General features: G+C 40.2%; 1 protein-coding gene across 1 annotated transcript in view; it reads right to left on the minus strand.

Annotated features, from left to right (window-relative positions):
- Positions 1–7922: 7922 nt before the first annotated feature.
- ITPR1 (inositol 1,4,5-trisphosphate receptor type 1) overlaps positions 7923–25255 on the minus strand; it is a 236612-nt gene continuing 219279 nt past the window's right edge. The window contains exons 58-59 of the mRNA XM_075073238.1: positions 16854–17015; positions 7923–9295 (exon numbers count right to left, since the gene is read on the minus strand). Coding sequence (XP_074929339.1) covers positions 9209–9295; positions 16854–17015 — 249 coding nt within the window. The 3' untranslated portion in view covers positions 7923–9208. The remainder of the gene's footprint in view (positions 9296–16853; positions 17016–25255) is intronic.

Consider the following 25255-nt stretch of genomic DNA (forward strand, 5'->3'; position numbering starts at 1 on the left):
ATACATGCAGGAGATAGGGTTTACCTTACTCCTTTGATCAACTCCTGAATAATAACACTTTTCATTTTTAAAGTCATGTACAAATATTAACTTATTCATCCTCACAGCACCATAGACAGGCAAGTAAATATTACTGACTTTGTTTTCCAAAAGGGGAAATGGAGAAGAGCTCAAGATCATGCCTAGAGTATGGGTTAGGATCAGCAACGCTGTCCTGTGCTCACGCCACTACATCATGCTGCTCTCAATCTGTTGTTGCAGTCAGCTTCCAAAAGAGGTGTGAAGTCATCCTTGGTGGGCCATGATACAGTTGATCTTCACTGACTGTGGATGTCATAGGGCTCAAATGGGAGAGGGAGCTGGAGAAGTATAAAGAACCTAGAGGGAAGGCCTTGTGCCATTGAAGTCAATGGGAGTTCTGCCATTGTCTTCAGTGGGGCTAGGATTTCACTCCTGTTTTTCAGAGATGTGCCTTCACCTCCCATTAGTTTTAATTAGAGCTGGGAGTGGTCAGCATCTCTGGAGAACCAGATTTTAAGCTTAAACTTTTTCCTGGTTATTTGGTGCTTTCAGCAACACACAGTTCTGAAGTTGCTGGATTTTAAGAGTACATTTTCAAATCATCTTCAACTATGCTGGTATTTATATACCATACACTCCTTTCCCCCTCTCCACAAGGATAGATTTTTTGACAGTGTGATTCCCCCTAGCCCCCAATTAGCTATGTTGAGTTTTGACTCAGTATAGAACAAAACAAATTGAAAAGTAAGCTATACCTAACAGAAGGCTAACAAGGATTTGTGACTCCATAAGTAGTAATGAACACCAGAAAAACAATACTGAGCATTCCAGTTAAGGATTGGCGTTTATGTTGCACTGGTTATGGGACTTTTCGTTGCTTCCTGTCTGTTTCTAGTAGCATGTGTAGTAGTGGTTATAAAATGACTGGCATTTATCTGATCTAGAAGTGACACACATTACTTCATTGTCATGGGGTCAGCGGCAAAGTCTCCAAAGACCAGCCAAACAGTGCTCCTGGGTACAATGGTCTGGTGGCAGGCTTTACGTTGATGGGCTGTGTTCTTACAGGGGGGCAACCTCATGAACAGCTTAGCAGCATGTTATAGCTTCACAGCCCTGAACAGAGCAGAAAAGGACTTTTTCCTTTATTGGATAGAGGAATGCTCATATGCACATACCAGCATGTGTGTTAAAAGATAGTCACATGTTTCTTAAAGCAGGACAAGGCTAATGACTTGCAGTTGTTTCCATCTTGATTTTTAGTGGCATTTTACAAAATACATTGCAGAGATGATGTAACATATGATCCTAATATAATTAAGCCTAGCAAGAGTCGTATATACACCTCTATGCCAATATAGCGCGGTCCGATATAACATGAATTCAGATATAACGTGGTAAAGCACTGCTGCGGGGGGGCAGGGGCTGCATACACGTGCGGATCAAAGCAAGTTTGATATAACGCGGTGTCACCTATAATGCGGTAAGATTTTTTGGCTCCCAAGGACAGCGTTATATCAAGATAGAGGTGTATTAGTTATCTAGCAGTTATAATACAGTAATAATGTACAAAGGTTAAGTTAACTATCAGTTAGGTCACCAACTGTGTACAGCTTAGCCTATTCAGCAGGAAGAGGATACAAATAGAGATAATAAACATGTCTTGAGGGCTGAGGAGCTGTCTTTTTCTGAGTATCGAGTAACAGTTGACCTCCATCATTTTGTTGGCCAACCTCGGAGAACTAGTTTTTAAATGATAATGGGTGTTTTTGTTTTCAGGAGATGGTAATACCACCTCTAGCTCCTATTCATACTTGATGCACATGAGACATAGGTCTGTCCTGTGGAAATCTATATAATGTAACTGAAGGGTCTAGAAGTAGTTAGCACCAGGTTATATTTTAGCCTATTTAATATTAATTTCAAATAAGATTGAGCCCAAGGGAAAGTCCAGCAGATGAGGACTTTGGACATATGCTTTCCCGTTAGTTACTGATTTATGTATTTTCAGACAGGTGGGGGTAAGATACTACTGGACACACTAATGTAATTCTTCATAAGCATGATATATACAGAATGAGACTTTCCTCCAAGTTGGTACCAGTTGTGCTGCTTAATGTTGTCTACCCATGTCTCTAAGCCACTGTTTCATGTACTGCATCTCCACATTTAGAGCTGGAAAATTTAAGTTTTTGCTTGTTTATTTTTCCACTTTATAACACCTATTCAGAGACCCACACAAGGATCTAATCTGTATTAACATATTATCATTAGCTCCTTTTAAATCTGCCTCGCCACAGCTTTTGTTAGGGATGGTGTGTGATAATCCTACAATTTTCTAGTTATTTTAAAATCAGCTCGTCATCTTGCACCACAATTCAGGCTACACATACTTAGGGTGAGGATGTGTGTTTAATTCAGGTGAGAGCATGTCCTTTCTGTAGAGTATTGTTAAGATGAATATTTTATTTTATTTAACCAAATGGTTTGCCTAAGGGGATATAGCCTACATTGTTTTATACAAAATATGGTATTTCCACAGGGAAAAGATCTTTGATACTAGATGCCATATAGTCTAGCAGACAATTGCATAATGAGATTCAATGGCTGGAAGTTGGTTAGAAAAAATCAGATGGGAAATCAGATGTACATTTTTAACAGTGATTTCAATTAACCGCTGAAACAGAGTACAAAGGATTGTAGTAAATTCTCCACCAAGTGGAATTGTTAAACCAAAATTGGATATCTTTCTGAAAGATATGGGATGGTCCAATTACAGGTAATCAGGCTTGATGCAGGAATCATTAGGTGACATTCTATGGCTTATATTATGCAGAAAGTTATTCTAAATGATCATAACGGTCCCTTAAAATTTATGAATTGCATGTTGATTAAATCTGTATGATGTCTAAATAAAACTACATTTATGAACTTGTCAGCCACAATAGAACCATGAGAGAGAGCATTTTCTGCAGTATGATTTGTGAGTACATGGTTACTTCTGTCATTCATACTATACATAAATAGTTTCCTATAGAGATAATGGATTATATTTCAGCAAGTCTCATCTAAAGACAGTGATGTAAAAACAAATGGGAAAACACAAAGGTTAATGGAATGCACAACTATATTATTTCCACTACGTTACATAAGATTCACACTGCAATGTAAGCTACAGCCGCCGTATTTTGTTTAAAAAAAGTTAATACATAGGCGATAGGGATGGTTAGTTAACATTTGTTGCCCCATATATATTTATTTATATAGCACTACAGGGAGAAACAGACAGGAAGACAAAATCTCTGCAGCAAGGAGCTAACAATCAAAGGGCCTGGATTCTGCACCCTTTCTTTAGCAGAGAGTAGCACTTTCCCCATTGCCAATGAGTAAGTACTACTCAACATGGAGGAACAGTGCAGAATCAATCCCTCAATGAGGTAGAGGCACTAAACATTTTTTCATTAAACACAGGGGGGAAAAAAAAAAAAAAAAAAAAAAGGACCAGGTGCCAGAGTGGGAGCAGATAGCATCACAGAGATAATGGGTGATGGAACGCTAAAGAGGTAGGAGTGAATTTTAAGGAGGGATCTGACAGATGATGGCTGTTCAAATGTAAAAGCTGGTTTGAACTAAGTTCTGGTGTTCTTGCTTGTGCTGTGTTTTTTGTTTGGTTTTTTTTGGTGGAGGGGGGGAGAAGCATATGCTTTAACGGAGCTTTTGCCAGCTGTCAGCTTGTTTCCACATACACAATAACTACATCCTGGGATTGTGACTGCATTTAAATTGCCTGAGACTTCCTTTGATTTGGCATAATTATTCAAGTAGTTTTAGTTTTCTTTTTCCTCAGAGTGTGACGTAATTTCACTTCCAAGCATCAGTGTGTAGTCAATACTCAAGTTCTCAGATACTACAGAGAGGAATGCCATAAGTACCTATGAGAACAGCATAAAAGTAGGATAAATAAATTAATGCAACTATTTCATATAGTGTCACTTATACACATATCACAGTTTTAATCTTATATAACTAAGCATGTTTGCAGTGCCATTTGATTGCAGCTTTAGTATCACTTCCATACTCGACTTTCCTTTCTAAGTTTATCTCACCATTGGTTATAGAAGTGTCTGAAAAAAGGGGGTTTATACTTCAAGTGCTGACATGATGAGTACCGGGTATAGCAACAGGGTTATGTGGCTAATGTTGTAGACTGCTGTTGGAAAGATATTTGTCACTATAAATTTTGCTTGTCATATGCAGAGATGACATGCAGATCTCCCCTTTGAAAGATTGATAGTCATTCTGAGATCCATCCACCCACAAAAACCACAAACATGCTGCTTTACTCAAATCTTTACTTTAACCACTACTTTGTGATGCAAAACTGGTGGAGTTTTTGGTACTTTTTGTTTAAAATGAAATCTTTGTAGGGGTTTTCCAGCATCTTTGCTAGTTGCTAAAACAAATCAACTTTGTACTATTGCATGGGACAAGAACACAGTTCAGTTTACTTTTAGACATGTTTGACATTTATTGAATTACAATATTGAGTCTGAAGAAAGCTGGATAAGGCAGTTTAAAATATCAGACTCAAAGATCTCTCACCTCCTTGCAATATTTAGCACTTATTTCACCAGTACAAATGTCAGCTTCACATTTGTAGAGTATGTCTACTCTAAGAATCATCCTATCATGATTTAGTATCAGTCATATCTTTAAAAGATTAACAACATGGTTATTTCATTTGTAAATGCAAATACTTGATGTTAAGCATTTAAGGTTGTACAGTTAAGCACTTAAAGTCAGAAAATACACAAGTTAAGTTGTATACACTGCAGAGTTTAGGAAGCTAGCCCCATGATGATCAACACAACATAGCCTCATTTTAAAAAATAAATTCAGTGTTAGAATCTTCAAAGTTTCCCTGTGTCATACTGCTGCAGCTACTTTTAATGATCATTTTGGACATTTTTGCAGGTGATACATTTTGTGCGTTAGTCTTTTTATGTACCATTTTAGGCATAAGTGTCTGGAAAAATTAAAGAATTGTTAGTAGGACCATGGAACAGAGAAAACAAGGCAGTGTCTTCAGCTGCTTATCTTTTAAACGTAAAAGGAAAAGTACTCCAAATAAGTTTCTCTTGTTCAAAAATACAATAGGCAATTTTAAAAAAACCTATTAAGTATGTGTGTAGGAGCATTTCCCAGTCTTGGAGACAAGTTGAATTGTTATGTGGAGCTATATTATGACTCAACTGACAAAAGTATCAATCAAGACTCCATTATATAACAAGGTATCCATCACACAAGTTCTATTGAGAGTCCCTGCAGTGAGCACACAGACCGTAATCCAAGTTTCTTTGTCCTGTTCTGTGCCAATTTGCTGTAAAATGACAAGTCTAGACTGTCTTTACAGCAATCATAGGACCACTGCATTACAACTATATTTTCTAAACATTTTTGCATTGTCTTGATTAGCATGTCACCCGCTTCATTAGTGAAGGAAATTCTCAGCCAGCAATTCAGCCATTGATGCAAAGTGAAAAATAAGTGGAGATACTAATAATGGAAAGTTATAGAGGTGAGGTAAAATGAGCAGATTCTGTGTTCCTCTTCAGGAGAGCATGTTCAGGTTAGCCACAGACAAATTATTATACCCCCAAACTTTAAAAGATGGGAATCTCATTTAAAAAGTCCTATAAATCAGAAATGTGTGTGCATATAGGACTGGGAGGCAGATTAGAACTTGAGAGTTCTTAATTCTTTAACTAACTACCCTCTGTAAGCTGCATCAGGTCACTTACTTTTCAGCTATGGAAAGTGAGGCAGAGAGATTAATACTTGCTTCTCACAAGCATTGAGGGGAGTAGGTTGCATGTTCTTGGTTTTCCCTCATTAAGTTGTTCACACCCAAACAAAATGGAACTCCTGTAAAACTAGTCAAGTTGTTTCTCCAATAGATTGAGTGGGGGGAGAAGTTTTTTTTTTTTTTTTTTTTTTTTAATATGTTTGAAAAATACTTAGAAAGTTTGGTGTCATCTAATGTCCTAAATAAAATATATATAAACTGCTACAGAAAAATTAAAATTTTAAACAGTATCTCCTTTCTCTCTTCCCCAATTACCTACCAGTCAGTGAGATGGAAACTAAGTTGTGGGGCTCATATTATTTATTCATTGAGGAAAAACATAGCCTTGGCCTTATACACATCAAGAAGGCAGAGTCTCTGTCCTTTACTCTGTACTCACATTAAGGCTGTGGTTTGGCAGTAGTAGTTTTGTTCCCGGAAGTTACCTTTGTTAAGTTATTCCACTGAGTTAAAAAAAAATTACATACCAACTCCACACCTTTTCCAGGATTTCATATACCAGATATTGGTTCATTTCAGATCTGTCTTTAGGAAGGTTTATCATACTGTTAGAAAAATTTTTACGAGCTAGACAGTAGGTCTCATAGGTCTTCTAATGTATAGATGTTAGAGTCTTGAAGTTGTCACTCCCCCCTTGGATCCCAACACTGAATCCCAGATTAAAGATATGATTGAGCATCTTGAGTTAAAAGCATTGATGGCACCTGGTTTTAGAGCTAGAGAAATTTTTCCTTATCATTTACAGTCCATGATATGCAAATAGTGCTTTAGCTCTTCTCTAGTAAGTTGCACAATCATCTTTTGTGGGATACAGAAGATTAACAGCACATAGATGTTGCATTTAAAGGTTCTCAATTTGTCTCTTTATGAAGTTCAGGTAGGCATGATAGGCAAAATTTGAATCATGAGTTGGAATCCCCTTAAACTTGGCTGTGATTGGAGCTGGGAGGTTTTTTTGGTCCCATTTTTATTATTTATTTGTACTGTGGTAATGCCTAGAAGCCCCAGTCATTGTTATGGCCAGGATCCAGCACCACTGAAGTCGATGGGAGTTTTGCCACTGACTTCAAGAAGGGGACCTTTTCCCTTCAGTTTTTCCCCCCCCCACACAGGAGATGAGAGAGAATAAGGAACACAAGACACAAGACTAACTTGATTCTTTCATTGATTCAGTGGTGATGTGAGGGAGAAGGACAAATATTACTGGATGGAACATCCACTAGAGCAATAAATAACCGAAGTACCAAAAGACTTGGTGCATAACAAGTGCTTATTTGCAAAACTAAACATTAAAAGAAAATAGCTTTAGTCTGACAGCGTTAATTTGGGGGAAGGGGAGAATGAAGGGCAAAAAGTAAAACGAAGCTGTTGGTATACATGAGAAATTAAAAAAATTCAAGTCATAACAATATTTCTGGTTACAATGGTATTAATCAGGATTCCCTTGCCCCCCCATTCATTGCAAATTATATTTCATTATGACTTTGAGCAGCAGTTCCTACCCTTTGCAGACAACTGTATCTTTTTACCACATTAAGAACCTATTAATTGTACCACAGCTAGTTCCTGCTGCCTCCCAGTCAAGGTTGTGCACTCTGATCTGTAGTGATTGCTCTTGAGAGCACAGTGCTTGGGTTTCAAACTTGTTTTAAGCTCTGTTGCAGGTTTCAGCTTGCATGTGGTGGACAGAACAATTGCTGGGACATAGGCTCCCTCTCCTTGCTCTGATGAAGAGCCTCTGAGCTAAGGCATCTATCATAAAAGCCTGAGAACCATCCCTAGAGAGATGTATAGAACATTGTAGCTTCCACTGTCAAAGGCCAATTATTTGCTCTGTTAATAAAAGATCACCCCCTCAATGGCTCATTTCAGCATTCTAAGAAAATTCTTACCTTTTAAAGTATTCTAGCTACCCAATCGTGAGGCTTTCATGTAGAGGAATGTTATCCTAATCCATGTTCCTTCTATTACGCTAGCAGGTTTAACTAATACAATTCCATGGGAAGGGAACAAACTACCAGCAGTCTGTCAACCGTACAGTATTATTCTGCATCATTTATTTAAATATTTCTATTTATGCATTTACAAACTTTCGTAGCTCTCCATCCATAACTCTCCTGTTGTTTTAGACACTATTGCAGAGGAATTTTAGCTATTGTAAAAGGAGGTCCATGTACAAAACTAGGTGACAGATATTAAAAAAGAGGTTCCTTTCAGATTTTTCACACCAGGAACAAAACTGTCCAAATGGAGAGAAAAAACAAACTCAACCCCAAACAAGAGGCTCTTTCATAAGTACTACCTATGTCAGTGCTCAACTACAAGTCCTAAAATAGGATAGTTCATACTTCAGTGGTGCAATGCACGTTTGTTAATACTCCTGGATGGGAATGTGCGTCTCTAATGAACAAACCAAAAAAGAAAAGGCTACATGGGGAATGTTAAGTTCAGAAACCATCATTTATGGGTTCTAAATGAAATGGCACAAAACTCTAAGAAATCACACTGATTTACAGCAGTGTATTTTCATCCCAAACTTAATTTTGCATAAAAAGTTCCCTTTAAGAAATTTGTTGAATTCTTCAAAAACTAACATTTGAGCTTCTGGGGCCCCCTGTATTTAAGAAATAATCACTTGAAATACACCTCATAATCTGGAGGCGTCCAAAGAATATTTAAGAACCAAATTTTCTTTTTTTTAAATGTATACCAATTTAACAGCTCAGATTCCCAGTGTTAACCCTGGGAGGAAGAGGCAGCCAGATATGGCATTTCAGGATATTTACACACATGGTACAAAAATGCCCAGGGGTGTGAAACACTAGGAATACAGTTTGGCAGCACCCTCATTTACACCTGTAATTTTAAACTGTTTATTACATTGTACTAACACACCAGATTCAAAGATGTGCACTCCCTTTAGGATGTTCAGGAGTTACCAGTATATTGTGATTGCATATTTTATATTGCACAATTGTATAAAAACATAAATACTAGCTATTCTCGTTTTTAAATACAAAATACAAGTCACATACTTTTTAGTCAATCCTTTTCAAGTGCAATTCAAGGGGTCTCTATGGTCCTTCCAATAAAAGGCAATTTCATACTTTTGGCACAAGTATTACCCCCTTCACATGCCAACAAGATCTAATTACAATACATATGCCCAGATTTTTATAGTAGCAGTCATATACATACATATAAAAACAGGGTATTTACAAAATGAACTGATCATACATAGAAGCAGCCTTAGTGGTTAAATCTGAACTCTTGTTTAGCATTATTCATGTTGTTTTGAGAGGGATATGCGACCCTTTTGATTTATGCTGGTTGCTGTGGGTTCACATTCACGGGAGGAGGATGTCCTAGGAGACCAATACGCTGTTTCTGCTTCCTCTGTTCTGTCATCTGGAAAATTAAAAAGTTTGCTCATTAAACCGAGACACTTCCTGTACGTCAGCTCACAGAATGAACCATTCGTGTATTTGTGGTTAGGGTTTATTCTGAAACCCACTTTCTACAAATAATGCACTTCCGGCTGCTATGCCAAACATGAATGGATTAAAAGGGCAATTATAGCCCCTGTTTTGTGAACCCAGCAGGGATATCTGTGAACCTGCTCATGTGACTAAGTATTCAGAGATGACGGATGCTGTTCAGAGAATTTTTTTTATTTTTTTTATTTTTTTTTTTGCAGAAGGGCCACATTACTGGCATAAAATAAACCTAGAGGACAGCTTTCAGAAACTTCTTGTGTTGATAATTCTCTGTAGACTTCCCACTATTTCCACAACCTATTTGGGGAAAGTAGGGGTACTGTATGTTGGGAGAATCCATCTCAGTCTGGAAATATCTCACTGTTTGTGGAAATTCACTTCAATACCTCAGCTCTTGGGTCACAAGAATGCAAACATCCCTCATGATTTGCCAAAGCCCAGATATGAGGCAATAATGCAAAATAAGCGACACAGGAGCAAAACTATATCTTTTTCCACAAAACATTTTCCGTAACCTCAGTCCCAAAATTCTGAATGTTTGCCAATAATAGTTTACGTCAAATGTAATACCACCACAAATCTAAGAGGGAAGAAGGTACATGATCTAAAGAGAGTGACACTCCTAACAGAGAAGCATATCCCTTCATTATTGTGATCCAGAGCACTGCAAAGCAGCCATCATCCATGTTTCTTTGCGTTCCGCCCCTCCCAACACCTTGTTAGAAATCTGCTAAAGTCTGAAAGCCTGAGAGAACCAACACACCAATTTAATCAGTAACACTGGCATTTCTATGGTCCCCATCATCCTAGTATATGAGTATTTCATGAACATTAATGAATTTATCCTCATCACCCCTGTGAAGTAGGTAAATATCTCCATTTTACAGAAACTGAAGCAGAAATATATAGGGTGTGTTTACACTGCAATTAAAAACCCACAGCTGGCTGTGTCAGGTGACTTGGGCTGGCAAGATTTGGGTTCAGGCCAAACATCTACACTGCAATTAAACAGACCTCTTAGCCTAAGCCCCGCGAGCTGACATTGCCCAGCTGTGGATTTTTAATTGCAGTATAGACAAACTCGGAGGGCTTGATTTTCAAAGGTGCTGAGTTGTAAGTGCTCAGCACATCTGAACAGCAGGCCTGAAGTGACTTGCCCAAAGTCACACAGAATATCTTTGGCAGAGAGTAGAACTCGGGCTCCCCAACTCCAGTCTAATACCAGATGATTCTTCCTTTGATAACATAGGTACGGTTCAGCCTCCATCACATTACCATCACAATGGCTGCAAATTCCAAGACTTACACAAAGGTGCTGAGACCCAACCTTCTTAGTGCTCATCCCCCATGGCATTACTTGGTCGACATACAGAAGGGCCACAATCTTGTTCCATTTTTATTGCTTTTTCCCCTGGACTGAGCATACTGAGACTTAACAAAAATAAACGGAGCCAGGCTACCATGCATCTGTCAACTTAGAATTTTTTAATCAATACTCCCGTTTTAGGAGTTACTTTAATATAATAAACATTTACACTGAATAGCAAGTTGTAAGAAATCAGTCTGTAGATAGTGCTCTGACTACCAAAATTCAGCATCCGAACCAGATACAGCTTATACAATAATTTTTCATTAAAAATTTGAGCTACAATGTGAATTTCCACCATTTTTCATATCGAATGAATTGTTATTGGCCCTTGTTTTGGCTTGGAATTCATCTGAACTAAAATAGTGCTTTTTCTATCCTATCTATATTCATGCAAGGACCTAAGGTTACTAATCAGTGTAATTCTTCGTTTTTGAGACATTTCACTCCAAATACCATCTAATGTAATTGATAGAGTAAATCAATGCCAAGATAACAGATACCCTGTTTGCATTTTCAGCTCTCTACCAGTAAACACAATTGAACAGATTTACATAAAATCTGTATGTTCAGAGACTGAATAAATTCTCCCTTTCTAAGGTCAGGCATTGAATAATTAAGTTTGGAGTTTGCCATGGCAAGATGAGTCAATCCACCTGGATTGCCATGAACAATCTTCGGAATGATCCTTTTACCACCACCTTTCATTAGAGGACTGAAAATCATTTTAAACACTCTTAATTAATCTAAGCACCTCTATGGTGTACATATCTGTAAATATTCTCCCTTAACCAATGGGTAAAGGTCTCAATCTTACTTTCAAGGAAGGACACGGATTCAAATGGAGCTGAATCGTGTCTTTCTCAATGTCACACGAAAGGAGTGGAGCGGCACCCAAGCCCTAGCTCAGTTCCCCTATTCTAACCCCTAGATTGCCTAATGCTATATGGGGTTTGAAATTTGCGTTATTTTTGAATATATAATTAACTATTTAATATGAACAGAGAAAATCTATTTGTAGGTTTTATTTCCATTATTCTGTTATTTCCACTGGACAAATTAATAGAACACATGCTTTCAGAGGGGGCAAGGTTTTGAGTAGCAATTGGATTCGAACAATTAGCTATGAAGGAGGCACACAAAATGGTAAAATAATGAGGAAAGGATAGCAATTGACAAGCAGAATGCTAAATTTTGATATAAGTTTAGTTAACAAGAGGAATTTATTTTTTTAAAGAAAGCATAAGCTGACTAAATGCAAGTAGAAAACAAAATGAAACCTAGATGCAGAATCACATTGTTCTAGTATGACGTTTACAAGCGTCAAAGACCCCATGGAGCAATTTTTGTCTTGATCATCACACTTAACTGAGAGCGAGTTACTTTTGTAGCTTGTTGCTTTAATGCCTTTTGGAAGTGCTTCATACTCATTTACAGTAATGAATTAAAAATGGTCAGCTCTTCATTTGTTCCTGGTGCATTTTTATTTTATTTCAAAGGCATTTTCAAAGTGGACACACAGAATTTCAGTTTTAATGACAGTTACAATTCCCAGAAACTTGTAGGATCAGTCAGATCACAAGGCAAATAGATGAAAGATTTGCCCTTTATTTGATTCAGAACAATCCCTGAGCTAGCTCCTCTTCCTGGTGACAGTTCTTCCTAATATGATGGAGAGATGTACTGGTTTTGTCTCATAATTGGAGCATCCTGCAACTTAAGCAGGGTTATCTCAGTGACAGTACTTAAGGGAATTCCTAAGAGCTATCACATTAGTGAAGCTGGTTTCCTCTTCTGCCTTTGCAGTGAAGTAGCTATCTAAAGGCTCATTTTCACAAAGAACAAGGGAAGGTTCTTAGTGCTTGGGCAGTGGAAAGTTGCAAGCTTTAGAAATAAATACATTTGGGGCATGATCCAAGGCCTGATTGAAATTGATGGAAAGAATCCTATTGACTGCAGTGGGTATGAGTCAGACCCTCTAACAGGAAGACCTACATCACATGTTTAAGATAATTGTTTCCAGGCAAAGTGGCATGATAGCTACCCAATGAGTATATTAAGGCATAGATAAGAGAGGATTTGGTTTGGAGAGAAACATTATGGAAAGTAGCAAAATCCTGGAGCTCCAGATAAGATCATTGCAATTATAAAAGCTATTTACGAAAACTTCTGCAGTGCCATCATTGGTGAAAAATTAAGCAACTGGGTCAAGTCAAAGTGTGATGTGAGACAAGGGGGCATGGAATCACCATTACTTTTCATCATGTTCTTAAACTGGACACTAAATGTTAGATGAGTTGGAGGGCTGGAGACTGGATGATCTAGAGTTAAATTTGTAAACCTATGCAGATGATGATGTGCAACTGGCAGACACATTTGAACTGATAATATTCTTCGTTACCTTGGAAAACTGTTGCAGTCAACTTGGACTTATAATAAATGCTCAGACGAAAAGTGGTTGCACCTTGGAAAAGGGATAATAAATAAAGTGTTGACAGAACAAGTAGAATCTTATGTGTATCTAGGAAGTTTGATCTGTGCCAATGGTTCCATCAAGCACAAGGTTAAAAGGAGATGTGACTTAGCCACAACATTATGGACTGATGAAAATATGTTTGGCACCACATGAAAATGTATTAGACTACTGTATTAAGAATAATACTGTATGGTAATACATTCAAAAGCATCTGGCAGTCTGGATTTGGCCCAGGGTTCACCTGTTGACCACCCCTGCATTTACCTGATTCTCACCACCAGAAGAGCAGAGCACAGAGTGGAAAAAAAGGACAAGCATCTCCGCCAATACCCTCTTGCAGAGACTAACTACTTTATCAATGTAAATTTACTAGCACAGAAAACACACTCATGATAGTAGATTTCTTTGCTGGGTTTTCCTATCCTGCTTGCACAGTGTACTACTTTGAAACTACAAAGCAAGTATATAATAAAATAAATAGTTCAGTTAAAAACCACCACCATTTTAATTCACTTAATACTCTGTGCTCAATTACATGGTGTTTTTCCTAGCAAGCCTGCTGGCAAGAGTATATCCCATGCACCATAAAACCTTCAGTTGTAACTCTAGCTGCAGTACATGGAGACCTGAACAACAGGAGTTTTGCCAGTTAGGAAGACTGCGTAAAAGCATGTTGCAGGTTATAGATGTGTGCCAGGCAGGTATATTTGTCTTTAGTGAACTATTATCTCCAGAAGGATAACATTCTGTTTCTAATATAGATTAGGTTTGGATTATAATAGTTGCTTCCTGCAGCATGGTGCATCTCATTTAATTCTAAGTGGAACTAATCCCAGTTTAAAATGGGAATCACAATAATAGAAACATGCCTAGGAAGAGGCTCAGTGGCAACAACCAATCAGTTTAGTATTGGAGAAAGTTGTCAACCATTTTACAACAGGAAAAAAAATCAGAAGTTGAAGAGATAATGAGCCAAATTCAGTGGCTACTTGTGGCCTGTGTAACTCCATCAACTGCTCTGGGATTCCAGGAGGTACAAGTTAGCAAAGAATTTTACCCAATGTATACATCTATAAACTCAATTAAGGCGTCGGCGTGTTCTTCTGGTTCAGGTAATTTTGTGCCATATAAAATTTCAGACAAGCCACAGCATTTCGCCCTTTATCTTCAGTTGGACACTTCAAGCACAAAATGGAAAAGGGCTTTGGCACTTGGGCTTTCTTGGGGAGGCCCATCTCTGAGATGAATATGGTTCAAAAGAACCTCCCCCAAGCTGTTTCTGCTGTTAACAGTAAATAGTAAAGAAGCGCCTATGATTGAACTGTACTGTTCTCATGACTGCAGCGGCTCCAGGTATCTACCAAAAACTTGGATTTTTGCCATGTGGGCCAAGATCTCCCATTTGTAGGCCTACAGGAAGTGTAGCATAAAAAGGGAAGAGACACTGTCTAAATAATTATTTAAAGGATTCTTTGAGGGTCTCTGTCCATTTAAACAGAGGAAAATGGGAATAGAGATCCAAGAACTATGTTGCTTGGGCCACTCCTTCAGTTTCTCTTCACAGGGATGTTGCTGTTGAAAACCGAATAAAAGCTATTTTAGGGCAATGTTCAGAAGTACAGAGTAAATGATCAGACTCCCATTTTGGATGCCTGTGGTTAAGTGCTGGAGCTGCCTTCTTTGCTGTCTCACACGTACGGATAGTGTAGCCACAAGTACCTCTAGTACGTAACAATAAGAGAGTGGTCACTAGGTTGCATAAGAGTTTGCGGATATTTCTGCATATTTTGGGATTTAGCAGTGTACAGACTTCCAACAAAACACATACACACAAAGACCAGAATACAATAAAATCCACTATAGTAAAAATTTCATGAAGGGTAACTTTCTGTACAACTTTCACTTCACCTTAGGATGTCATCCGTAATAAAATATTCATTGTTTGCCAGGCCACACAATCACAGGAAAGAGTAATGTTTCTAAAAGAAACAACCTTAAATGTTTAAGAACCATTGCAGTAACTATGTAAAGGAAGGATCTAGAACGGAGTGGGCAAACTTTTTGGCCCGAGGGCCACATCTGGTGGGGAAATTGCATGCAGGGCTATGAATGTAGGGCTGGGGCAGGAGGTTGGGGTGCGGGAGGGAGTGTAGTGTGCAGAAAGGGACTCAGGATGCAGGAGTGGTGCGGGATGTACGAGGGGGCTCAGGGCAGGGAGCTGGCGTGGAAGGGGATGCAGAGTGTGGGAGGAGGCTCAGGGAGAGGGGGTGCAGGAGGGGGTGCAGAGTGGCAGGGGGCTCAGGGCAGGGCGTTGGGGTGCAGGAGGGGTGCAGGGTACTTGATGGCTCAGAGCAGGAGGTTAGGGTGCAGGAGAGGTGCAGGGTGTACATGGGGGCTCAGGGCAGGGGGTTGGGGTGCAGGAGGGAGTGCAGAGGGCTCAGGGCAGGGCGTTGGGGTGCAGGAGGGGTGCAGGGTGTACAAGGGGGCTCAGGGCAGGGGGTTGGGGTGCAAGAGGGGTGCAGGGTGTACAAGGGGGCTCAGGGCAGGGGGTTGGGGTGCACGAAGGGTGCGGGGTGTGGGCTCCGGCCCAGTGCTGCTTACCTGGAGTGGCTCCAGGGTGGCAGCATGGCTAAGACAGGCTCCCTGCTTGTCCTGGCCCTGCACCGCTTCTGGAAGCGGCCGGCACCACGTCCCTGCAGCCCCTGGGGGAGGGAGAGCAGAGGGCTCCGTGCCCTGCCCACCCCTGCGGGTTCCTCCCCTGAAGCTCCCATTGGCTGCGGTTCCCTGTTCCCAACCAATGGGAGCTGCAGGATGCAGTGCCTGGAGGTGAGGGCAGCATGCGGAGCCCTCTACGCCTTCCCGCCCCCTGCCGCCCTGGGGCCGCAGGGATGTGGTGCCAGCTGCTTCTGGGAGCGGCCCCGTGCCTGTGGCGTCATGGCGATGGCAATCCTGTGGGCCGGATCCAAAGCCCTGATGGGCCAGATCCAGCCCACAGGCTGTAGTTTGCCCACTCCTGATCTAGAACAAAAGTTAACATTCAAATCCTCGAGTTCTCACTGCAGTGTTATTGCCAATTAGAAGTCAGTGTATTACAACAAAGTCTGCTGAGTAACACTGACTCAAAAGTGAAGTTGCAGTGGGTAATCTTTACTATACAAGGCAATGGGCAGTATCGTACAAGATATTTTCAGCATTTGGGGGGGGTTGATCTATACTGTGAGGGTAAGAAATCATCATATACATAGCTCACAATATGAATTTGATTTGGTTTTTCGGACTTTTCAAAAGATGGGTAAATTGGAAAACGTTTAGTTCTGTTAGAACTGGACAGGCCGGTCGCCTGTATGACTAGAATTTGGATTGGTGATTCTTCTAAACTAGCTAGTTCATTGTGGCAGCAGTGAACAAAGAGCTCTGCACATTGTTTGTATAGTCAGTTAAATTGTAAACATCCAATTCCCAATACAGATCAATCTGGATTTTACAAAAAACTCTTTAATCCAAGTGATTGTATATTCCCCTAATTTTCCAAATGTTCTGGGAGGCCCCAGTACTCTCCATTTAACTGAAGTTTATTAATAGCTAATCCATCCCACTGCAACTTGTTTTCTCCTAGAACTTCCTTACCTGATCTTTAAGCTCTGACAGCTGGCCAGAAAGGTTAGTGACCAGCTTCATGGTAGATTCTAGCTTTTCCTGCAAGTTCCTGAGTTCATTCTGTTCTCCTTCAGAATCGCTGCTTACAAGGGACATGGCACGCATCCTAGGGAACCAATCAAGGTTTCTTTCCTGGAATTCAGACACAAGAACATGATTATTGCTAGACAAGGACAAAACTGTGCATGGGTGGCTGTGAGTGTGAAAATCTTCAGTCACAAGCTCTTAATAGTTCCAACTTTCAGTTTTATTTGCACCCTGTTGGGAAGCTTCTAGAACTGCTTCACCACAGAGTTTTATCACTGGAGAGACAGGATGTACTGAAGAGCAAGAGGGATAAAGGTTTTGTAGCCTATATACTCCTTCACCCTTAAGAGGAGTATATTCCACCATAATATAGGAGTCCTCTATTACAAACTGGCCATAGTTATTACTTGAAGATGCATTAACCAGTGTTAGAAACCAGAATCAGAAATTCTAGAGCCCACTGACATCGAGTCTCCCGTCCACAGATATACAGGAGTTCTTCCTTGAACTGCTATAACTGAGCTCTAAATTGGCTGCTTAAGCCAAACCTGCTTCACAAGGGAAAAATGAAGTATTTAAATACTGCTTTGCAAAGACATCCAGTATCCTTTTGGTTTCCTTATTGCTACAGTCTCCCATTATGACACCTTTTCAAAGCTCATAATCAAGATGAACATGCTAGATGTGGCCTTGAATGGTCGTGTTTGAGAATTAGGGCTGTGGAAAATTTTATCAAAACTGTTTATTTGACAGGAAAAAAAATGACTTGTCGCAAAGTGCTTGTGTTCTGGACAAAGCACCCAAATACTGCCCCAGCTGAAAATCAAAATATTTTGGTTGAAATTTTTTGCGATATAAGCAATGGGGATGTAATTTGATCCCTAGGGAAAAGGGAAGTGCTCTGCGGGATCAGAAATAGGTAGAAAAACTGATCCAAGAGAGAGAGAGAGGATGAGAGTGTTGCCAACTCTCATGATTTTATCATAAGTCTTGTGATATTTGGTGGTTTTCTTAAAGCCCTAACTCCTGAAGGCAGGTAAAAAAACACAAGAATTTCATGTTTCACTAACCAGAGGGGGAGGAAAAAAAACAAACAAAAAATCAAAAACCTCTAGCCCTCATAATTGTGGAGAAGGACTGAAAATGTGACCTCCAGGCATCCTAATGGATCACTCAGAAAACAGACAGCAAATAAAAAGAATCCAAAATGTATCATTTTTGCAAAATATCATGAGTTTGGGGGATATGACATTTTAACACTTAGGGTTGATGGTACTGGTATGAAGAGATACCACTGGCCTGCTGGGTGAGCTTGGGCAAGTCATGTCACCTCTGTGCCTCAGTTTCCCCTCAATGGTAAAAGGGGATAATGCTATTGATTCCATTTGTACAGTGCTTTGAGATCTGTGGATGAAGAGCCGAGTACTATTCGTAATTATTATGAAAAGTTTAAAAATCTCTGCTAAGGTTTAACAGGCTATGTAGGAATTTTGTTTATGGAGGTTTTTTTACCACAAGACAGTATGTACCACATGTGGCCAATCAATTTTAGATAGCTTAATCACTTCACTGCTGCTTCATTATACACAGCTTGTATGTCTGGCCAACACTCAGTTTATCTGGTAACATTCCGCTGTAACTGAACTGAAATGCCCAGTCAAACAACAAGTCTGGCTGAAGGGATGGGCAGGTATCAAGCAGGGAAGGATTAAAGGGCCAAAATAATGCAGTAAAGCAGCGGTTCTCAAACTTTTGTACTGGTGACCCCTTTCACATAGAAAGCAACCCCCCCTTATAAATTAAAAACACTGTTTAATATATTTAACACCATTATAATTGCTGGAAGCAAAGCAGGGGTTGGGGTGGAGGCTGACAGCTCGCGACCCCCTATGTTAGAACCTTGTGACCTCCTGAGGGGTCCTGACCCCCCAGTTTGGGAACCCCTGCAGTAAAGCATAGTGATTGCAAGTTGGATGGGCCCTTTCACTTACAACTCCTCTCCCCAACATCTTTTTTTAACCCAATATAATTGTCTAGACCCCTTTACTAAAATAAAGAGCTAAAGGCATAATAGCCAATACGTGTACATACATACACAGTTCTAATTCCCTCCATTCCACCTTAAGAGAAAAGGGAATGAATTCAATTTTGTTTTTAAAAGCATAACCAGCACCACAAAAAGAAGCAAGGGAATAAGGGCTGTTTCATCTAGAATTTTGCCCCAGTTTCTCTCTTTTTTTAAACACTAAACAAACAAACAAACAAACAAACAAACAAAACACTAAAACCTGAAAACTAAGATGATGAAAAATGAATCAGTAACGAAAAGGGGAATGTTAAAAGGCCATTTGCTGACAAGCCTGCTGGCTCTGTGAATACTGCAGTCTATCCCTGTGTCACAGATGTGAAAGCCTGTGCGTCTCTCAGCAGGATCCCGTTCGCACAGAAAAATTCTATTCAAGGTTGAAGAAAAGCTTTATCGTGATGATCTAGTTTCTGTTGCACTCTAAGCAAGCACCACGGTCTCTTTAAAGACATAGCCTTACATCTTTTGGTGACAAGTTTTGGTATTGTTTTAAATACACTAAGTGAGCCATAAACTTGAAGCTTCACTCCTAATCCGTTTCCCTGCCTCCACGCCCCCCACCCGTTACTACTGGCATCCTGCATACCAAGGTTGTTATGTACTGTCTGCTGTGGTCCTCCTACAAGCCGAAGCATCACGATCCTGGCTGTGCAGTCAGCTCCCTCTTCCCGTCACAGTAGTAGCTTCCTCTGTTTAAACAGACGAACTGACTAAAGCCACTGACGGAAGTTGGCTAACCACAATGCTGGGTTTCAGATTAGCTCTTTTCTAGGTAAAGTTGGAAAAGTCCCTGTAAAGCAAATATCACTACCATCTCAGACATGGGGGCGATGTTGACCAGCCTCTTAAAAAGTCCATTATTGGAAATGTAAAAAAAAGAGGAAGCTGTAGTCCATGATGCAGATGTAATGCATTCTGAGAAGTGGTTGCTTTTCCTTGCTTCCACTGAAGGTCTGTTCTAAGAAAGGTTTCTAAAGCAACCTCAGTTAAAAACATGTCCAATGGTTAAAATGGGCAGAAAGAAGGTACCCTTTGATAAATTAAAGATGGAGTAACCATGTTCCTCAAGAATCATGTTTTCCAAAGGAAGCACGATATAGAGGCACATAAATCTGGGTTCTAGTCTCAGGTCTGCCACTGATGTGCTATGTGGCCTTGGGGAAGTCATTACTACTACTCTGAGCCTCTATTTACTCATCTGAATATTGGGCATAAGACCTACTCACCTTCTAGGGCTATTGTGAGGGTTAATTCAATACTGTTTGTCAAGCAAATTGCATTACTACAGCCTTCTGTCTGAAGGTTTCCAAGAAGTGCAAAAGCAGAACATCTGAATTTCTGCAGTATGCCATTTCAAAAATCATGCCCATAAAATAGATGAGTACATTGCAAAGTGCTTTGAAAATGAAAAGCATGATGCATGTGTTTTTTGTGGGGTGAGATGGTTTCTTTCTCCACCTCACATCAAGCTAACTTTTCCTTCAGTAATGGGCTAGATGCAATTTCCTCCACTTGGAGTTCACATTGTCTACCTTTTCAAAAGTGGGAGGAATGTGCCCCCCACTTCCTCACACTTAGCCTGTCTCTGAAAACAGACTAGTGGCATTAAAAAACTAACTTTTCATTGTTCCTGTAGGTTTCTAATTAGCTACCTTGTCCGTTCACATGAAGAAAGCAATTACAGAGATCTCCATATATAGACACCATTCCCAGAGGCAGAGTAACACAGCACCTGAATATAAAATAACCACAACTGCTGTATCTTCAGAACAGTCAAAGGGCTGACAATTGCTGTCACAGGTGAGATAATTTAATTACAAACACTATCCAGTTTTAATAACCATGATGAAGGGCTGCTGTAGGATTGCCCAAAGGAGGTTCCCTTGTTCACCATTTCCGTCCACCTAGTTCTAGTTTCATTGTAAATTATTTAAGTAAACCAGGCCACATTATATCATTAACAGCTGGGCTGGATGGAAGAATTAATTGTTCAAAGATTGTGCAAACGGTTGCCCTTGGATGATCACGTCAGAACAATGATCATCAATGTGCTAATAGCAACGAAATCCACCTAGTTCTTGTGAAATGTATCCAGTCAGAGAGACCAGCCTGTCTCTGAAGTGATGCTGGATCAAGTGGTATATGGTCATTTTGTGGACTGGAGGAAGCAAGTGGTATTGGTGACGCAGCAGGTCGCTCTCTAACCTCAGATTTAGGCTTATAGGAGGAGCACCATACATAGGAGGCCACATCCTCAGTTGATGTGCATCCCCAGCAGAGGATCTAGCCCAACAGACTTTGAACCAGTGCCTCAGCAGAGCGTTAGGTACTGTGCTGCCAAATTTGTAAATGGGATATAAAACAGACATGTATCAGAGGGGTAGCCGTGTTAGTCTGGATCTGTAAAAGCAGCAAAGAATCCTGTGGCACCTTATAGACTAACGGACGTATTGGAGCATGAGCTTTCGTGGGTGAATACGTGCATCTGACGAAGTGGGTATTCACCCACGAAAGCTCATGCTCCAATACGTCTGTTAGTCTATAAGGTGCCACAGGACACTCTGCTGCTAAAACAGATATGGTCATTAAAATCCATGGCACTATTCCCAACAATAGGGATGTTAGTCCTGGAGTTCTGGACAAATTCCCGATCGGGTAGGTTATTTGTCTTACCTAAATTCTCCTACTGGTTTCAAATTCAATGTAACGTTGTTCTTCCTCATTTTTTCCTGAGCTCTTGTTAAAACACTCACCGTTAAACAGCTGCTGCCAACCTTCCCTGAGGTGGCTGCATTTCAGCACTGGAAGATGTTGCTCCTGTACAGAACACACACCCAGTCTGCAAAGTGCTTTGGGGTATTACACAAAAACGTAACCTTTTACATTGACTTGAATTTAGGCTCCCCCCTTCTTCCCCTCACATCGCTTTTCCTGTCAAAGAATGGGCACATATTTGGCAGAGGTGAAGCTCTGGGTTTATTGTTTGAGATGTTAAAGCATGGCAATCTCAAATGCCTCTAACGGGCTGATTCTTGCAGTGGCAGTGATTGCTGAGCCATTCTATCCAAAAAAATAGGACGAGAGAGTGAAACAGGAAGCAGAGGGGAATAAAAAGAACCAACGCCTGGAGAGTGAGTGGGGTGGAGGGAGAATATTGGGAGAAAATAAAACTTGCACTGATGTCTTTGTTACGCTAAATAAAATGATCAGTAAAGGGAAGAAGGTCATAGTTGCGTTTCCCCTTGACTAGGATTGCTTTGGAGATGTTCTGTATTTAATAGAACACAGCTGTAAGGAAGGGTCCCTTCTAATTACCACCGCTATTCCTCCTTTGTTCCCTCCAACAAAGAAACAGAATCACTGCAAAACTTATCTCTGTTGAAACCCAGGCCTAAATGGTCGACCGCACAAAGCAGAAAAAAAAAAATCAATTGGGATAAGCGAAGTGCTGGCAAAAAAAGCCAACCTGTATTTCCATCAGAAGCACTCGGAAGGGCACATACTGTTTTTATCTCCTAGAGGGTAGGATGTATTAGTCCTCTGTGGAGATGATTAAGTCGAGCAATTGCTTCCCTCCACAGCAGTTGCTGATGTGCACCCAAGCTCTTAAATTAATGATGGAACAAACAGCTTAACTAGCTAAATCCAAAGCTCAAGACGAGTGTGCCTGCAACACACTATTTACAGCAGCCAGTGGCCTTCTGCCAAACATATCTTTTATCTCCTCACTTTCACAGCTATTAGTTATTATCTAACAATGTAATTACATTAGCTAACTCTCTAAAGCATCTTGGGATACGTTTTGCATGGAAGACTCCACCAAATAAAACTAATTCAAATGCCAGCCTTCCTCTCGTGATTGGACATTATATTGCTATGGTAACACTTAGCCAAACTGAGGCTCAGAGCTCTGTAGTTATAGGTGAACAATTGCATCTGCACAATATGCACTGGCAGCTTGCCCAACTGTATGTGCAAATACCTAGTTAGATGTCAGACTGGCCATCTCTATATACAATTATGTTGATTGTCTGTGCAACTGGCATTATCTCCAGGTGGAAATTTATGTGTGAGCACAGTTTTTAAAAGTAACATTAGTTGTTAGGTTTCAGAAAGGTAATTTCAGTCACTCACAAATGCAGGCTTTAGGAGTCAAATTCTAAATATGCTGGTCACAATTCACCACTATATTATCTATTTTTCTTTTTTGCTTATGTTACTTCATTGTTTCAGTGATCTCCAGTGGGGTAATGCAGTGGTGACACAAGCCCATTATTGTATAGTCACAAGATTTGTTTGATTCTGACTACCCACCTCTACAGCTGTCTCCCTGAAGCGTATACCCTGTTCCTCAACCCAGTTTGGATATATGTCTACACTTCAAGGTGGGGGTGAAATTCCCAGCTGGGGAACAAATATTTGCGCTTGTTCTGATCAACCTAGTGCCCTAATAAGAAAATGGAACCTTAGCAGCATGACCAACAGGAGAGGTTTAGTGTCTCAGATGGGTACATCCTTGGGGTGATTAGCCCCTCCTGCTACTGTCGGTACACTATTTTTAGCATGCTGGCTTGATCACATCTATTTGTGAATGGCTTACTTCTGGATGGACGGGGTAATGTGCTAGTAGTCCTGGTTCTATCCCTAGCCATTCCACTGATCTGCTCTGTGACCGTGGGCAATTCATTTGAATTATGCCTCATTCTCTCCTTCTGTCAAGAAAGTGACAATGAAACATACTTTTCTTGGTACACTGCTTTGACATCTATGGATGAAAAGTGCTATTCAAGTGATAAGCATTATTTAGGGAATCTTTGTGATCAGAAGGAGGCCCTTTTTAAAATAAAACGTGCATCTGTGTGTACAGTTCTCTCTCTCACACACACAAACACTTGTTCACAGTAATCAAATATGTATTTGAAGGCTTATGTGATACGTTCATTTGTGCATGGAAAAAGAGAGCAAAGGAGCACATCAAATATTTGCACATATAATTGTCAGTGCACTGAAGTTGCATAAAGCGGTTTGTGCACACAAAATGAAGATAGTAAAAATGAACAGTGAAAATTTGGTTCTACATACCTCAAACTCCAGAGCAAGGCAAATTTGTACAGACCAGTTACAAATGCCTACAAACAGCAGTTTGTGACAGACACTGACTGACAGCTACAGCTATACTAAATGGGGCTAGTATTAATGAGACTGCTAGAGTAAATGGAGTCAAATGCAGCAACCAAACTCTCAAGACTGAGAGAATGGGTAGATAAGACTATTTGTAAGGAGTTGCACCAAGTTTGTATTAGTCATTTGTGTGTGGAATGGATGCCAATGTCTGGCCAACAGGAGAAGTGGACACTCCCTTACCCCACCCCTATTATTCAGACATCACCTGATCTTCCTTGATGACTATAAAGCAATATAGAGAGTGAACTATGCCTTTGTTCCAGGGAAGCACAAGGAGCACTGGACTAACTGCTTTGTAGCACAATTAGCATACTTCCCAGATAAAAGTGCTTTTGAAGAGGCACTGATCTAACTTAGAAGTCTATCTTCAACATCTGCAGTGATTTAGCCAGAAGCACAGAAGTTAGATCCTTGGGCAGGGAGCAAGGGGGGGGGGTTATAACAGCTTACAATTCAAGTCCATGTGGAGCACTGCTAACCATTTTCTCATAGTGTAGAAATTACTATAAAACAAAGAAATATTTATCCTTAAAACAATTCAAGAATGCACTTCCAAGGCGGTCTGCTCCATACCACGTTTCCTTCATTGTGTGCTGACTCCTGAAGTCTATAACAAGCGTTTACTTAGGTAAAACTCTCACTTTCAGTGCTCACATAATGACTTCAGGGCACCAGATGATTTATTTATACATCAAAGAGAACAAGCAAATCTATTTTTCCAGTTTGTACTTCTCCAGCATTACGCTGGATCTCACAACCCCATTGCTGAGGTAGAGGATCATTATCCCCATTTTTCAGATGAGCAAACAGACGGTGAACTCACACAAGAAGTTTACACCAGTGATGGGACTGGAACCCAGGTCTCCTAACATATAATCCTGATTTTTAGCTACATGACCAATCAAACTACCACACAGAATCATAGCATATCAATGAACAGCTCAGAACTCCAGCACCACTTTTTCTAAACCTGGGAATTGACAACAAATAATGGAAAAAGACCTGTCCTGGAGGTTTGAACAACCTTATGAAAGCAATTACAGACTAAAGTTAAAAAAATATTGCAATGAACCGG

This window comes from Chelonoidis abingdonii, chromosome 17, assembly GCF_003597395.2.
Source record: "Chelonoidis abingdonii isolate Lonesome George chromosome 17, CheloAbing_2.0, whole genome shotgun sequence".
Taxonomy (NCBI): Eukaryota; Metazoa; Chordata; order Testudines; family Testudinidae; genus Chelonoidis; species Chelonoidis abingdonii.